The sequence below is a fragment of the Grus americana genome, chromosome Z (assembly GCF_028858705.1).
Source record: "Grus americana isolate bGruAme1 chromosome Z, bGruAme1.mat, whole genome shotgun sequence".
Lineage (NCBI taxonomy): Eukaryota > Metazoa > Chordata > Aves > Gruiformes > Gruidae > Grus > Grus americana.
The window spans coordinates 4,629,561-4,646,771 of NC_072891.1; the positions used below are offsets into that span (position 1 = coordinate 4,629,561).

General features: G+C 51.4%; 1 protein-coding gene across 2 annotated transcripts in view; it reads right to left on the reverse strand.

Moving 5' to 3' along the window:
- ARK2C (arkadia (RNF111) C-terminal like ring finger ubiquitin ligase 2C) overlaps window positions 1-11,384 on the reverse strand; it is a 49,575-nt gene extending 38,191 nt beyond the window's left edge. For both annotated transcript variants that reach the window (XM_054809191.1, XM_054809190.1), the window contains exon 1: window positions 11,240-11,384. In XM_054809191.1, the coding sequence (XP_054665166.1) occupies window positions 11,240-11,300 (61 nt within the window). In that variant the 5' untranslated portion in view covers window positions 11,301-11,384. The remainder of the gene's footprint in view (window positions 1-11,239) is intronic.
- Between the last annotated feature and the right edge of the window lie 5,827 nt (window positions 11,385-17,211).

Genomic DNA, 17,211 nt, shown 5'->3' on the forward strand with positions numbered 1-17,211 from the left:
AGTGATATTTTCTACAAGTGAAGCTGGATGAGGGATGTGTACCCAGAGCCCACTCAGCACCACACCATGATGCTCCTTCCCCCTGGACAAATGGACAATGTGACCATGCTTTAAAGCTGGTACTCTGGTGATGAGGTAGGCATCCCCATCACTGCATTCCCAACTCCAGTTACTACAGCATCAATCACAGCCATCTCCCGATGCAGCAGCCAGAGGACAGCACTTGTTCTTCAGCCTCCTCCTCCCTTCAGCCCGTACGGAGCTCCCAAGGAGGTCCTTCATCTTCTGGACACACTGTCCCACGGACAGCAGTGCCTTACCCTCCCTTCCACCAACACACACCAGACCAGCGTGCTTCAGCATCTCAAGTGTTTCCAGCAGGTTTGAGCCCTGGAGCCAGCACCAGCCCCGAGGAAGACTTTGGTGCCTAGGGAATGAATGTGAGGAAGGAATAGTTTGGAAAAACATTCATGGGGGAAAACATGGCAGATATTTAAAAACATGGTGGGAAAAGAGAGAGATAAAGATGAAGAAATCGAGTGAAAGTGATACCAACAGCAGTGCTGGGCAGGAGGACTTCTCATCTGGCATAGAACCAGCCTCATAATGCATTTGCTGTAGAGCAGCAAACTTTGTGCCTCTGCAGAGAGCCAGAGGGTGGGTCTAAGCCTGGGTCTGCCAGCACTGAGGTCAGCCCAGGCTGAAAAGACCTCCTCTCGTTAGGTTCTAACAGAAACAGGTCCAATGCAAGGTGCTGGGCTGCGGGTAAGGAACCCTAGGACAGGGGCTCAGCGCAGCTGGTCCCACACAGTCTGGATGAATGCACCAGCCGGTGTAATATATCCCAAAATCTGCTATGAGCCTCCTGGATGTTGCTGAGGTCTGGCCCTTGATTTTGTTAATGGGGCTCAAAATTGCTTGTTACAGGCAGAACAGCGTCACACTGGACACCTGACAAACCCTAGCAGCACCCCAACTCCCTTCAGGAGGAACTGCTTTCTATCCAAGGGTTGGGGGATTTACCCTGCCTCCCTTCCTCTTGGTCCATGTCCTATCTTTCTAAGCTCGTAACTGCCTCCTGGTAATACTTTCCTTCCTCAGGACACCCCTGCACCCTGTAAAAGAAGCACCATCACGTACCATCTGGATCTCGCAATACAGGACTCTCCTGGCAGATGACCCAGAGCAAGATGATACACATCCTTATCTCCAGGGTACTTCTCTGGTCTCCTTTGGCAAAACACCCAGGATTTCCACCGGCAAGTTTGTAATCACACGTGCCATACGGATTTTCCTACTCAAATCAAACAAGTCCATGGAGAAGGAATTATTTTTCTCTGCAGGCTGAGATAACTCAGGTGGATAAGCCCGGTGAGAACCAAAGCAATGGTTGCACATTCCATTCAAGACCTCAGGTCTCATTTTCATTTTGGAAACCGCCTCTGGTCCTCGCAAGCCTGGAAACCCACCCTCACTGCCAATAGAGGTGAGAAGGAAGGAGTGACAGGGGCTGACATGACATCCCTCGTTTTGTAAGGGGCCAGCTGCATTTTGTGACCTCCTGCACCGGGAACACAGCCTTTGCTTCTCCAAGACTCATCTCAGGCATTAAAGCGCTTTCTGTTGATTAAATAAATCCAATTCCTGCACACACCAAAGTCACAACATAGTTTCACTGTACCAGACCACAGAGGACCAGGGCAGTCTATTCCTGACCATTGCATACTTTCCAAGTGAGTACAAAACACCGAATCCATCTCTCAGATAGGGAAAAAAAACCCCAAAACAAAACCTCTAGGTGAAACGTTTCTGTATGAAAAACCCAACTGAAAGATTGTGATGAATTGGTTTTATTCCCTGCATCCAGTTGATGCTGTTTCATTTTCTGCAATAAGATAGCATTTCACTTCTGGGGTTGTGGGCTATTTTATCTCACTTCAAATGAACCATTTAAAAGCCTTTCCCTCCTCCCTTCATTTTGCTGAAAAACTCAAAGACAATATAAAACTAGGAAAATAAATTTTCAGCCAGCGAACCGGGAAATCATCATCGTCATCATCAAACCCAGACATCTCTGTTTTCACGTAGCTCTAGTCCCCAGCAACTCAGGTCAACAGAAGTTGAAGCTGAGCTGCTGGCCCACCACCCATCGCTCACCTGCGCATCCCCCCGCTGCTGCTGAGACACAACACCCCTCGCTCTGGGGACCAATTCCTGTGCAATATTCCTCCACATCGCAAATGAGTTGCCATTTTTTTCATCTCACAGCTTCAAAGAGTGACCTCGGAGACGTGAGTCTGGCCACCGCTTGTTAATTTAACACAGGAAGGAGTCAGGTAGAGAGCTGAGCAACACATTAAGGATGGACGGTGGGTTTTGCTGCTGCTTTGTAACAGCAAGAAGATATTTCAGTCCCTGGGCTGTGGGTCACCCTTCAGACCTTTCAGATGGGAGGTTGAGGGTCTCCATCACCCCAAATCCCTGCAACCTCTGGCTGCCTCCTGCCCACGTGGATTGACCCATACCATCACTTCCCACCCAGGCCAGATTCACACACCAGTAATCAAAGTGTCAGACGGTGTAGGTTAGTCTGCAGACTCCAGCTAGGTTTATTAGGTTTGTTGCTTACCTCCAGACTCTCCCAGAGCTGCACTTGACACATGATATAACCATTACCTCAAATTCATATAGAGATTTCCCACTCAGGCCAATGATGGCTGAGCAAAACCAGCTCAGTAAGTGCTTTTAGTACATAATGGATAAAATTTTCTCTGTTTAGCCTCATGGAGAGCTGCGTGCAGCCCATCAGTTTCAAAGGAAGCCCTGCCCAGAGGAGGGAGTTCAGGACTGCAGACAGGCTTTGTGGGTGGCCAGCATGGGAAGGGATGTTTTTTTATAGAGTTGCATGCAACTGAAACATTCACTATTAAGGAAAAAAAAAAAAAAAAAAAAAGCCTTGTAACCCCAAGCCCACTCATGTCATGCTATCTCTGCACAGAAAGCCTCCTCGTTCCTTATCTCAGCCCCTGGAGATTTGTGGGATATCACGAATAACGGCTCGACAAGATAAGGCTTCTTCCAACACACTGGTCGTTCCTAAACATCTATAAAGCCCCATCGTGACGCACCTGAACGGACCAGTGCCTGGGGATGTTACATCTCATGCATTTTCAGTCCATTCCTGCTCTTTTCCAGATGTTTTGAGCAAACATGGCGTTTCCCACCCATCCCGTTTGCACACCTTAGATACCCATCTCCAAACCCTACCAACACCCTCACCTCCCACCAGGAACAGCAGAGACCAAAGACTTGGCTCAATTTTGGCCAAGCAAAGCTTAATCCACTACCGGTCCCTTCCAGCTCCTAACATTGCGGGAAAGTCTTAATTTCAATTAGCCACTTGTGCAGTAAAACCCCCCTGATGAGGAGGAAAGCCGTCAGGATCCGACTGTCCAGGGTTTACCACCGTGGTAATGCAAAACCAGGCACGCCGGCAGCAAGATGTTTATAGGCCAGTGATTCATAATACTGCAGAGTTTGCAGGAAATGTAACACCATTCATGATTAAGAAATGCTCTTGTTTTCTGCTAAATATATAAAATAATCACTCATCCCCTGAACAGCAGATGCAAATTATACATAGTATTAGCCTCATATGCCAACCGCTATAATTCCGATGCAGCATGAAGCTGTTTCCCAAGGCTCTAGAAGTCCCTTAATCTGCCTTTTGACGTCAAATGACAAATTTCTTGCCTGGGATCATTAACAGGATGACTAATGAAAGCTGATAAGTGAATTTATAAATGAAATTAGAGATATTAATATTAAAGGCCAGGCTACAAAAAAGAGAAACGTGGAATTAGCAAACCACAACAGCAAGCGCGGTAATCTGCATGAGATTTACAGCTCCTTTCCTGACGGGCAAATTAGAGACATGGTATTTTCCGCCTGGAGGATGTGGAAACTGCCAGGCTTGATGGACACCTCTCCTGAAGCATTAGCACTCCCTGTTACCTTCCTTCAGATGCTGCCTGAGATCTTAGAAAAGCTCCTGCTCAAATTTGCTAGCAAATGCCACGCCAGGGCTGAAAATGCGCCGAAAGCCTTGCAAAGGCACCCCTCATGTAAAGAAAATACCTTTAGACTATGACCAGTTTGCTGCCGATTACTTTTTTTTTTTAATTAAAAAAACCCAGAGCACTAGATCTTACTCATCCCAGTATAAATATCAGTTGAGCACTTATTTTGGATTTATGCACATACAAGCAAGTTTACAACTTGGTGTCCAATCACACATCCAGGCAGCTTCACCATGAACCCACAGCTCGTCTCTGACTCCAGCGGCTCCTCCCTGAGATTTGGACCTCATGGGAGAGTCTGTTTAAGCCTCAGCTCCCACCAGCTGATGATGATCAGCCCTGGATAGACCAAACATCCTCCACTGCCCCAAAGAGCACAAATGAGATTCTACCCAATGCTGCAGGGCTGCAAAGAACAGGCACCTCCTCTGCTATCAAAGAGAAGAAAAAAAAAAAAAAACAAAAACAAAAAGAGGAGAAAGCTTCCTTTCCCAGTTTTCAAGCAGATGTATCATGGAAACAGGTTGGTCAGGCAAGTGCTGATGAGCGGTGCCTGCTCGCGCATCCACAGCTTCTAAAAAAACCAAGATCCCTTTGAATATATCAGGACCCTGAGCTGGCAGCATGACCGAAGGAAGAGTCAGATGCCGCCAGGAGAATGAGAAAGCCCAGAGATGCAACACAAAGCACTGCTGGGGAGGGCACATTTGCTGCGGGGACATTTCCCAATCCCACCCTCCACTGGAGGAGCCCAATGTGGGGAGCAGCTGCAGCATGGCAGGAGCCCAAAGGACCGTGTTTCTGAATGTCTTTTAGAGACCCCCCCTGAGCCTGGAGAAGATGACAGCAGCTTTTTGGAGCAGCTCCTAAGCCAACCCTGGCGTTGGGTGCCTGGACACCTGGCCTGGTAGGCTGTCCAGCTCCATCAGAGTCCTGCTCAAGGTCCCTTCAAAGAAGTTCCAGAAGGTACCCATGGCCCAGCTTTCTCCTCATTTAGGGAAATGGCTGCAAGCGGCCAGGAGCACGGGAATGCAGTGAGAGGGATGGAGGCATCCAGGTACTTCTCCGAGCTACTGATATCCTCATCCAAACATCTCCCTACAGGTACGTCCTCACTTTGAAGGGTCCCAGCCCATGTGTACCAAGCTGCCCCTTATTGCCTCTCCCTATAACCGGCATCTTCACTGCTTCCAGCATCTGCTTTGCTCCTGACCCCACTGGGCTTATTCACTCGAACCAAAGTGATATTCTTCATTAAAGAGCCACACACCATACATGTGCAGTTTTCCTGCAGGCACATTTTACAGCCTTTAAAGGGAAGGGGAGAAAACAGGAGTGGTTAAGGACACTTACCAAGAGGCATCCACCATAGCATGTGCCAACCAGTCCAACCCAGATGGGGCTGGGAAATGTACAGGACAAGCAGGCAGGAAAATGGGTGAGGAAAAGTCCCAGGAGACTGCAAAACTGAGCAGAGGAGGAACAGGAAGGGTTGAGCAAAAGTGGTGGGGAGGCACGGAGCAGACACAAGTTTGCTTTCCCTGTGTCCCGGCTCTGCCAAGCTCAGCTCTCCGGCATGGGAGCAGGATCCCTGCAACGACCAGGATCTGCTGCTCTGTCTGAAAAACGATTTTTTATTTATTTTATTTTAGAGGGAGAATTCAGCCACTCCCAAAAGACCTGAGTTTCCCCCTAAGAAGGTTTAGGAGTAAGACAAGACTACACGAGGATTAAATTGCGGGTTGTCCTATGGGATCCTGTGCGGAGCTGCTCACGGGGACAGCACAGCTTGGGAAACCCCAACCCCTTTGCCAACTGACCCACTCCGTCTCCCTAAATTGAACCCAAAAAGGGAGAAAATTATAATTTTCCCCACTGGGTCTTAGCCCCTCTCTTGCTGCCCACCTGCAGGTCCCTGCCCTGGCTCCAACTGCAGCTGCACATCGCCCTTCTCCTTCCCAAACCACCGCGTTGGCTGACAAACCTCCCGAGTGTTGTAGTTGACTTCCAAGTTGTGAGCACCAAGTTTGCCATAAGCAGCAGTTTGAAGCTCTGCTTTATATAGTACCCTTTAATCGAAAAGTCTTGTGCTGTCGCCCGACTCCAGGAGCCACAAGTTTAAGAAGAAATACCCAAATGCCGTGAGATGCCCAAGAGTCACGACATTTGGCACTGCCAACACACCCCCTCCCGATTGCCAGACTAACCCTGGTCTTGGAGGTTATGGATATTGAAGATGATCTAGATGTAGGAAAAGGCCTTTTACAAAGTCTCCCCTTGCATGTGTGGCACGCTTATTTAACGCTTCCCAAAACAAGTGCTCCCTGGCTAAGGGGAGGCAAAGGCTTTTCTCTGCTGACCTGCTGCAGCACAGGTCCCCTTTTCAAGACCTCTAGAGATAAGGACCTTCCAGTTTTGGCATGAGGCAGCCCCAGCACATGGTTTTGGTTTAAACCAGCATATAAATGGGCAGGAGGGGATGCCCGTGCCCTCGCTACCTTGCCCCGCAGAGCCCCCGAAAGAGCTGTCGTCCCCTCTCCTTCCACCCCTGCACCTCCAGCGGTTGCGGCCATCCTCTGTCTGTTCGGTCAAGATGGATGAGCCCGTCTTGCTCGTGCTCCCCGTGGCACTTGGCAGGGGCTTCTCCTACAGGTTTGGGAGGATGGGGCTCCCGCACCTGCCCCAGCAGTGCTCCATCCTCCTCTTTCAGCTAACGAGGTGCTCCCCAGATTACAAGCAGGGTGTAAAATGACAACAAAAAAGGAAGCTCAGACTTACTCTAGGACAGTCCTTCCAGGAGGCTCACGGAGGAGGACTCGGCACAAGACCAGCGAGGACCGAGGCCGGCGGCGGTTTTGGCAGCGTCCCAGCGCCTACGGATCTCGCCCCCCGGTTTGGCACCCCGCGCTCTGTCCGGGATGCACCGAGCGATGCCGGATTGCATCCCCGCTGTGTCCCCACCACCTCTTCCCCCCCAACCAGAGCAGCTCCTGGGTGTCATGGCAAACACCCCCCCCCCAATCACCCTCCCCAGCTTCACAGCTGCGTTTGCTTTCTTGCTTAGGCACCAACTCACCGGTTCTTAAACAACACACTTCCACGGGGCCAGATCCGCACACAGCAAGGTACATCCAGATCAGCTTTCATTAGTCTTTGCTGATAATTTCCAATACGACCAAAACGTGACCACTATTTTTTATCTTTTTCTTAAAAACGATGGAAATCGTGACACCACCCGAAACCCCGTGTGAGAGACAGATTGGTCCAGCTCCCATTTGGCACCATTAAATGCACACAGATATGTGTAAGAGCTTTACACAACCCTTACACAAATGAATCTCAGTGCCCCTTTTGTCCGTGTTTGGGATTATCCATCTCCCTGTTATTGAAAGAAGTTATTTAAAGCAGCCCAGGAATACAGGTTGGTGCTGGAGAGATGTATAGGCTTTATAGAAATCACTGCATGTGCCTCCACACCCACAGCAGCACCACCGACACGTGACTCGTCTTGGATTTCCTCAGCTCACGATGCTAAAATCAAAAAAGATTATTTTCTTTGTACCAGGTGGCTTTTCAAGACTCAGGAGTGTCAAAGGAATTAAGTCATTAAATTGTGGATGCATTTGATGGATTATGAGCTATGAAAGCCTGGTGGTTACTGACTAATAAGGCTGGGAGGTGGAGGGGGGGAACGTTTCCTCTTGTAAGAATGTATTTCTAACAAGACAGGTCAAAATATGATGCAGATGATAAATTGCTTAGCACAAGTTGCCATTAACCCAGCAGTTTTCTGTATTATTAGATTACCGAGGTATCCTCAGAGCATATTGACCAAGCAGTTTTGCTCTGTATTAGCGTTAATTTGCAGAAGATCTGGGGGGGGTCATTACACTCGCTGCAGTGAATCTGCTGCTCCTAACAAAGGGGCAGCTGCCGGCAGGTGTCCGTAGAGCGAGGTATGTTTCGGAGGGGACTGGGTTTATCCGTGTCAGGGTTTCGGGGTAGTGGCGGTGGTAGGGAATTCCTTTTTTTTTTTTTTTCCACGCCGTAAGCCAAATCTCATTGTCTCACATGGGGTGGGGGTTGAATTTTAAAAAAAAAATAAAATAAAGAAGGAAAAAAAAATTACATTTGAAAATGATCAGCCCCAACAGGCATGCATGTCTCCTTTCATGCAAGCGAGAAGCACAGCCTCCCTCCTCAGGATGCGTACGGGGACATGTGTCACGCATGGAGCTCAGCGCTGGCCCGGGGCGAGGATGGAGCGAGAACAAAGGGCCACAGCATACACTACATCCAGGGGGGGGGGGCAGGGGGGCAACCCGCTTGTGCTCATACGGGGGGGACAGGATGGCCAAACAGTCATCGAGATACACGGAAAAGGAAATATGGAAAAGGAAATGATAAATAAATGGGGTTTTTTTTAAAAACAAAACAAAACAAAACAAACAAAAAACCAACCAACCAACCAAACTCAGGATAAAGCTAGGAAGGAGGTGGAAAGGCATGGCCTTGCAAAATGATGCGTCTCTTCGAGGGGTGCTGGGGTAAGGCAGGGTGGGTTGCTGGAGCCACTTGCTTTTGTTTTGTTTGCTAGCGGCTCCTCTTGAAATTTTAGCGGTGGGGACCCACCGACCTGCTGAATTGGTCTTCCTCTCATTAAAGACAAATAACCAATCCTGTGTCTCCCCACCTTCTGTGGAAATGCAATTAGGACAAGATGCTCCCCCCACATACCCCCCAGCCCAAGCCCCATCTCCTGCTTTCAGTAGCCCTGACTTCCCTCGCTTACTGGTGGCATCCAAGCCAAAACTGGGAGGTTTTGCAGGACCATTTTGCAGACCTGGGAAAGGAGGTCTGGCACAGGAACAAGGAGATCTGACCAGTATTATTATTGCTTTGCAGCTGCAGCAAAACTGCTCGCTGACCGCAATTTGGTTGTCCATCCCTCCCTACTTCCAGTATTTTAAGGTTCCCGGTGACTTTCTCCCAACCCCATAGCTTGCTCTTTTGACCAAATCAGGTTATTCAGATGACGGTGGGCCTGGAGGCTTGGAGCAGGAAAAATGTAGTTACAACATTAGCAGCTGGGACGTTTTTTACGAGCCCTGCCTTGCAGGGGTCTGGTGAAGATATTTATAGCGTGCCAGTCGCCGCGGGACCGAGGCACGGCAACTTCTCGCCTAGCAGATGGTGGGCAGGGCACTCGCATACATGTATATGTTTAAATATACGGCTAATAGATTAGAGGGATTTTTTTTTCTCCTCTCATTAATCAGAGTTTTTTAAAAAAATTACTCCCCCCATCCATCCGGAGGTCATCCCTCTTGGTTTGGTATCAGTCTGGTAAGGAATGTGTAATGTTGTAACTAGAATGAAATAAGCGGCAGACCCTTCATCAAATACCTATCTTTTTTTTTTTTTGATTAATAATGAGGGCTTTCTTTTGGCTATTCTGCGGTAAAACAGAATTCTGCACCAGCACAATGATAATATGGACTGTGCGTCTAGGGAATATGTACACGCAGACTAATGCTGAGGGGAGATATGGGATAGGAGGAAAAAAAAAAAGTATTAAAAAGCCCCCATATCTGCACTACGGGAAAAAAATCCACTCACTCAAACCTCACGATGGGGGAAAGCAAGGAAAAAATCTAAACAGCAGGATACGACAATAAATGGGAAAACAGCAATAGAAAAAGCACACTAGGTTAATATAGGAAAACTAGTTTCTTTATTGAGAGATCGTATATTAGTATTAGTGGAATCGTGTGTAACAATGTCATCATGCACACAATACAAAAAGGCAAGGCCCACCATGCTATGGAAGGGCAACAGAACAAAAGCAGCGTACACTGAGCAGATGTATAGGCTACAGCACATTACATTTCAGCAGGGTATGTCTCTACAGAGAGATTTACATCAGAAACTAGGTAATGTAAAAAAATACAGACCATGCTTTAGTTTTAGTACAAGAAAAAGGTGAAGATACACAACCAAAGGATATTCGATACAGAAAATTACCCACAAAATAAGAACAGGAAGTAATTTAGCACAGCAGAAAAAAATGTTATCCCTGTTTAATGGAAAACCATTTTGCCAGTCGTCTCTTTTCGCAAATCAAATTTTAGAGGGGGTGTTCACCACGTCAGAGGTGAGCTAGCAGGACGGGACACTTGTGGCTGGTGGGGCCGGGCGGGATGGAGCGTGGGGCTGGCCGGGCGAGCGGCTGGGTGGGCGCCCACGGGGGACACAGCCGTGGCAGCGGTGACGGGGATGCTGCACCCCTCTGCAGGCAGCTCTCGCCAGCCAGCTGCTTTTGGGGGGTATTTTAGCCCCCGTCTAATCACAGATCTTACTCCCCAACTCCTTCCCAATTTTATTTTTGGAATTAAGGCCAATTGCGTTTCCTCGCTTGATTTCCCCTCCCCAGTTTCATTTTTTTTTTTAGGGGGGCGTTTGGCTGCAATTTGGGGGCGTTTGCACACACACCTCCCCCCCAGAGCCCCTGAGAAGGCTCTGCGCCCAACGACCACAGCAAAATGAATCCACTTAACAGGAATTTACAGTGCAATGTACTCAGCTAAACAGGATGAAGGTACAAAAATGGCTGTTATCGTCTACAGCTACGCTGAAATGGCCTGGTGGCTACGCTACACGGCGAGACGGGGGGGGGAGGAGTGGGTGTGGGGGGGGTTAAATTAAAAAATAAAAATAAAATTTAAAAAAAAAATAAAAAAAGGAAAATGGATCTACCGAAGCACAGACTGGAGGTACAGGCGGGAGATGGGCAAGCGGCGGGCGCCGGGGCGGCCCCGGGGGGGGGTGGGGGTGTCGGAGAAGGGGTCGGGGACGGACACGGGGACGGACACCCCTCAACGGGCACTGCTGGGGGCTGGGGGCGCGGAGCCCTGCGCGGCCGCGGAGCGGGGCGGGCTCACCCCAACCGCCGACCTGATCGCAGGGAGGGGGGGGTGTGTGGTGGTGGGGGGGGGGGGAGCGGCACCCCTCCTCCTGCCGGGGGGACCCGGCTCCCGGGCCGAGCCCACCGGGCGGGCGGGGCGGCGCGCAGCCATACGCGCCCGGCCGCGGCCCCCGCTCGCCCACACGCCCGCACGCCCCGGGACGCGAACCCGCGGCCCCCGCGCACGGCGCGGTACCTCTGTTGCGCACGGAGCCGAAGACGGGCAGCACCAGGTAGCCGACGTGCACCAGGACCATGCTGCGGCCTTTGTGGCGCGGCGCAGCGCGGCCCAGCCCGGTCCGGTCCCGCCGGCCCCTCCGACGCGGCGGCGAGTGGCGGCCGCCCGCTCCGCCGGCACACAAAGGCGCCCGCCGCCAATGGCAGCGCGCCGACCGCCGCACGGCACGCCCCCTCCGCCACCAGGCCACGCCCTCCCGACTGACGTCTCGGCCAATGGGAGACGACGGGAGGGCGGGGGGACGGGGCGTGCGCAAGCCCGCGGTGGGCGCGGGGAGCTGGGCGCGAGTCCGCACGTGCGGCCGCTCGCGCGCGGGCAGGCGCACGCGTGCACGCCGCCCGCATAGGTGCGCGCACGCGCGGGCGCGTACCCGCGTGTGCACGGACGCGCGCAGAAACAGCACGTACGTGTGCACACGCGGGTGCACGTGCGCAAGTGGGCACGTGCGTGTGCACGCATGCGCTGCACAGGAGACGCAGGCACACGCGTACAGGTGCATACGCTCACGCAAACACGTGTGCACATATATGGGCACTGGCACAGGTGTGCAGACACGCACGCGGGCACATGCGTGCACATCAGCTTGCATGCACGCACGCAGATGCGCGCGCAGGCACGGATACCTGCGCACACCATACACACGCGCGCAGTCCCGTGCGCACATGCGACTGCAGAGGCACACATACATGCGCACACACACACACGCATAGGTGCAAACAGCCGTGCAATCACACATGCTCGCAGACACAACACGGGCACAAACACACACACCCCTCCCCAGGCCAGCAGCCGGCACGCACGGCCCCCGCAGCCCACGGCCCTGCTCTCCCCTCCATCTGCACCACGGCCCCTGCCGACACCCTGGCCGCGGCACGTATGGGAGACGTGCGTAGATCTGGCCCAAGGCTGAGGATCACGCCGGCCGCAGGGGTACGAGGGGCCTGTCCCTGTCCCCCTCCCTGTCCCCGTCGCCGTCCCCGCGGGCGGCGCAGCGGCCCATTGTGCGGACACCCCAGTTACTGACAGAACTTACTCGTTGGGGCATCGCTGACCTAAAATGGCTCTGGCCGAACGCGGAGGGATGCAGCAAACACGTGGAAAACCCAGGGGGCTCGGAGCCACCCTCCTCGTGGGGCAAAGAACCCCCACGGCTTAAAGGAGGGCAACCCCCCCAAAAAAAAACCCAACCAGATGCGCACCCCTGTTCATTTACGACTGTTTTACGGAAGCGGGTACGAGCCCTGTTGCACAGGGCAGGTCTCTGCGGGGCACAGGGTCCCGGGAAGCGTTTCGCTGTGCTGCGAACCAATTTTTTTTGTGCCTTTTCCACCCTGGCCCGGCCAGGGGTTGTTTTTGCCGCCAGCCGGTGTCCTGCCGTGGGGAGCCCCCTTAATCCCCGCTTAGCTTTATCCGTCCCGTGCATCTGGCAGGTTTAAGTGCTCGGCAGCTTCCTAACATATACGCGCGATGGATTTGTTCGCCTGGATTACTGCATTGGGTTTGTCCTTGGGTTTGTTTTGTGGGGTTTGTTTTTTTCCTGGTTGGAATTAAAAGAGGGGCTTGGCAACCTGGATGTTTAACCCTTTCCCCCCCCCGCCCGTCCCCGTAGCCTGAGGGCAGATGCCTGGCCTGGCGGTGGGGACAGCTGCCTGCCCACCCTCGCTGCCTTCTCCAGAGCTGTGACGTCCACCCAAAAGGGCTCTTTTGGGTCAATTTTCACACTGCTGCTGCTCCGAGCTCCCCTCAAATGGGAGCAGGGAAAGTCCCAGGTGCCCACAGCCTCCCAGTGCCCATCCCATTGCATCCCAGTTCAGATTTTCCCTCCTGCCTTGCCCCCCTCTCCGTGTCTCCCAGAAGGCTGCACTGACTCCGGGAAGGTTTTCCATGGGGGAAGGCTTGGTCTTGTCCCCCGCTGTCACCGTGCTGCTCTGAGCAATGCCCGCAGCCGTGGCTTGGGGTTTTTTGTCCATGGTTGTACTGTAACAAAATGCTTCCCACGTCCTGTTTGTGGTGCAGCATGGAAAAATTACCGCTTTCCACCCATTTCTACCGGCGGCGAGAAATCATTTCCAGGAACGAGGTGCGATCTGCCTGATTGTGCTGTATTAAACGCACCCTGCAAAGGGACAGGACTTGAAGCTCTAAAAAGCCTGGAGGATGTAACACAACCAAATCTCTCCTCGCTTGATTCACCCAAGGAGAGATTTCCACCTTGCCTCCACTCCCCCGTCCCCGCCGCGATGGCTGCAGGACGGGCTCTGGGGGACTCGCAGGAGGTGTGTGGACCCTGCACGGCACCCCAGCGTCCCCTCCATAGTCCCCTGAGATGGCTGCTGGCCCTGGGCCGGGGGCTGCAGCCCCTCCACTGGCTCCGGTTGCCTTCAGCAGCTGCTCCCGCAGCCCCAGCCCTGCTGCAGCAGTTGTCGCGGGTATTTTGCAGGGCTCAGCTCTTGCTGCTGTTGCTTTTCATCCATGCACACTCCCTGCCCCGGGACACCCGATCCGTCGCTGGGGCTTTGCATGTCATGCAGATGCCAAAAGCACAGGTTGATGTTAAAATTAGCCCTTGGCTTCCTCCTGCCCACACGGCTGGTACTTTTTTGTGTCCCCCAATGCAGCTTTTGGGGTGCCAGCATCCCCAGTTTGGGGCATCCTCCCACTTTTGCCCCAAGCTCTCTTTAAAAATTAACACCACTAAACCCTTCTTCAACGTGACGTTCTCCAGCCTTGTGGATGTCACACGTGCCACCAGTGTACATAGGGAGTAGATGTTCTGGAGATGCTGCAGCACAGGCATTGGGGCACCGGGGCTGTCTCACCCCTTGGTCCCACGGGGAAGGTTTCTTCCCTTAGCCAGGCACGCACAGAGGATGTTCAAGAAATACAAATGTGATACAGAGCAGCCGTGAAGTCCTGAGGCCCGTATCAGCCGCCATCCTCAGGCAGGTCTGTGGAGAAGCCATAACTCTCAGCTCATTTCCAGACCTGGCAGTTGCCCTCTGCCCATGTCAAAACCCTCAGTTGTTTCAATACAGTATGGGATTTTTCACCTTCTCTGCAAAACTGAGCTGGGTGAAATCCTTTGGGAAGTAGGGATGGGATTAGCCGGCTCAAAACCGGATGAGTCAGCATCCTTCAAGTTGGGGTTTCTCACCAACCTCTGGCAGGATAGCAGAAAAAACCCCAATGAAGGACTTTTTCTGGCAGTTTCGAAGCCGTGGTTTGCTCAAGAAGGACATCTCACACCCCCAGAAGCTATTTCATGGCAGGATGGGGAGCAATGGGATTGACAGCATGAAAAGACCTGATGCCTTGCTCCTGGTAGGGATGAAGTATATATGGACAGTGTTAGCTCCTTGCTAGAGGACAGTCTGAGCCTTTGATTATTTTCTGATCTTCAGCTACATTTTGGATAATGATTTCCTTGGGAGCATGTCCTGACGTCAATAGTGATACAACCGTGGCGTGGCCATGGCTGGATCTTTGATGGTGCTTCTAGGGAAAGGGTGGTGGGTCTTACAACACCCATTAAGAAGAAGAGATCTGGGGTTTTGAGGGTCTCAGGTCTTAGATGGGGGAGACAAAAAGCCTCTTGGACTTGGGAGACCAGCACTGAAGAGGACAACCTGTAGGGAAAAGTGGCAGTGGAAAAATTAAAGGCAAAATGAAGAATGGATAGAGAAAGGGTGGAAAGGGAGGAGAAATCTCTCCAGCAAACACCATAGCATCGTACCGTGCCTGGGAGTGAGAGCAACCCAAACCTAGGTGGGGAACCAGAAAGTGGGAGGCTTCTGGTTCATGAAAGGACTTTATTTGAGATTTATTTACACTGCAGTTTAACCTGTGCTTATTTGGCTCCTTTATTTTCTCCCTTAATTTTCTCTCTTCTGCCTTTTACCCTCTTTCTTTTTTTTCTTTTCTTCAAAAAAAAAAGGGGGGAGGGAGGCAAAGTAGAGGAAATCATTATGCATTCACTTAACGTTAAAATGAAATACTGCTGCATTTTAATTTTACAGTTTTGTGGGGAGAAACTAAGAAAACAGGTAAAAACTTCACATCCAAAGAGCAACCATTTGAAAGATGAGAAAGAAAACACCATGCCCCTAATTTTGCTAGAGCAGATTTCAAATACGCAGCCCAGGACTTCTCCGGAGGAAAGCAAGAGGTAGGTTTTCGTCTTCCCCCGAGTGTGGGGATTTTCAGGAGCTCACAGCTGCTTGGAGGGACCCAGTGCCCACCCAATGCCCTCCTGAGCTCATTTAAGAGGGATCGCGATTTATTGCGGCAAAGGGGGACGGGAGTTGCAATGTCCCCATTTATGTCTCATCACTTTGCTAAAACTGAACTATTTTGCTTTGAGGAATTTCATTTTCTGTTTGCGCCAGTACGGCAACCTTCAAAATAATGTCATTTTTCTGACACATGATAGTTGTTGCAAAATAGGAGCTGGGGATGTTTTGCTGTAGTGAATTTGGAGCGTGATATTGGGGCTAATTAAATGCTTCCTTCAAATTATACTTTTGACTGCCCATCCTCGACGTCGATCCTGTGCCGCCCTACAGAGTGGGCAGGGATTGGGCTTTAGGATATTTCGCATCACCCTTTTTCAAGAAGAATGGCCCCAAACTCATCCTTTCTCCTCCATCCTGCCTGTATTTTTGGGGAGCAGAGGTGTTGGTGTGTTTTCATTGCTCGTCCCCCTGAAGCTATCCCCATCCCAACATCCCACCAGTGGCTTTGGGTGGCGACTGTGGCCAGTGCAAGAGTCGAGGCAAAAGGAAAGCCCTCTCCTGGCAACACACTCAGCTGCAGCCTTTTTTTGCAAAACATTGCGGTTTCTGCTGCTAATCGAAGACATCACAATATCTAATCTGTGAAATCCACTCCTGGCTTTCAAGGTGGCTTTGCACTAACCAAAAATAAGGCAAGGTCGAGGACCCCTGTCCACATTTCCAGATACTGGGCTGGAAACCCGGAGAAACGACCCTCCCTCAGACCAGTTGGTGATTAATTACCTTGAAATCACAGCTGGGTGATTTAATTTCATCGTTACATCCGTATGATTTGATTTCTTTTGTGCTTCCTGGGGCCCGTTTCCCCACTGCAGGATAGATGCTGGCTGCAAGGGCAGGGTCTGGCCAAGGCAGTGGAGTCCAGCATGGTTAGGAAAACAAACAAAAAAAAAGTGGTGTTTTTATGACCGTGAGCTCTTTTGCCTGTTTTTGGGGGCACTTTCCCCCATTCCAGGGGATGCAGCGGAAGGTGCGATAGCAGCCCGGAGCCCGTATCCTCCGGCTTTGGTGCCATCTAGTGCCTTCGCACAGGCTGCCTCCAGCCCTGGCTTTCTGAGCTAAAATGTAATTGTCCAAATTGCATTAAAAACCTTGAATATTTCTTGCCAAATTACCTCCTTTGCAAACCGGGTGCTGCTGAGGGTCCTCGCCTCCATCCAGCCTTTCCGTGGGGCTGGAGCCAGTTGAGCTGAGCCTGGAGCACGAGGAATTAAGGGGATTCCTCCCCTGGGGCATGGGGAAGGGGAGGATGTGGGTGTAAAGCTAATTTTGAAGCACTTTTGAGAAATTTTCTGAGCATTTTAGTTTTGCTATACCCTTGTGCAAGCTGGGAGTGGTGGTCCAGGGCAAGACCTCTCACACTGGCCATCGAAGGATGGGGGAGCTCAGCATCACCCCTCCAAAAACTTGGCCATAGGATGCGGTACTGCTGCTAGCTGTGGTATAAAACATTATAACAACACCTTTTGGGTTGGCAGGGAGCTCAGACCCTATGTTTTACCAGCATCCCAGCCTCAGAAAAGGCCCTCAAATGCTCTCAGGAGTTGTGGAGGATGGTCAGGTGTGCACCAAGGGCTTATCTTCCTTTTGCAATGGAGGAGATGAATTAAACAGCATTTTCAACTTGCCAAGTCTTGT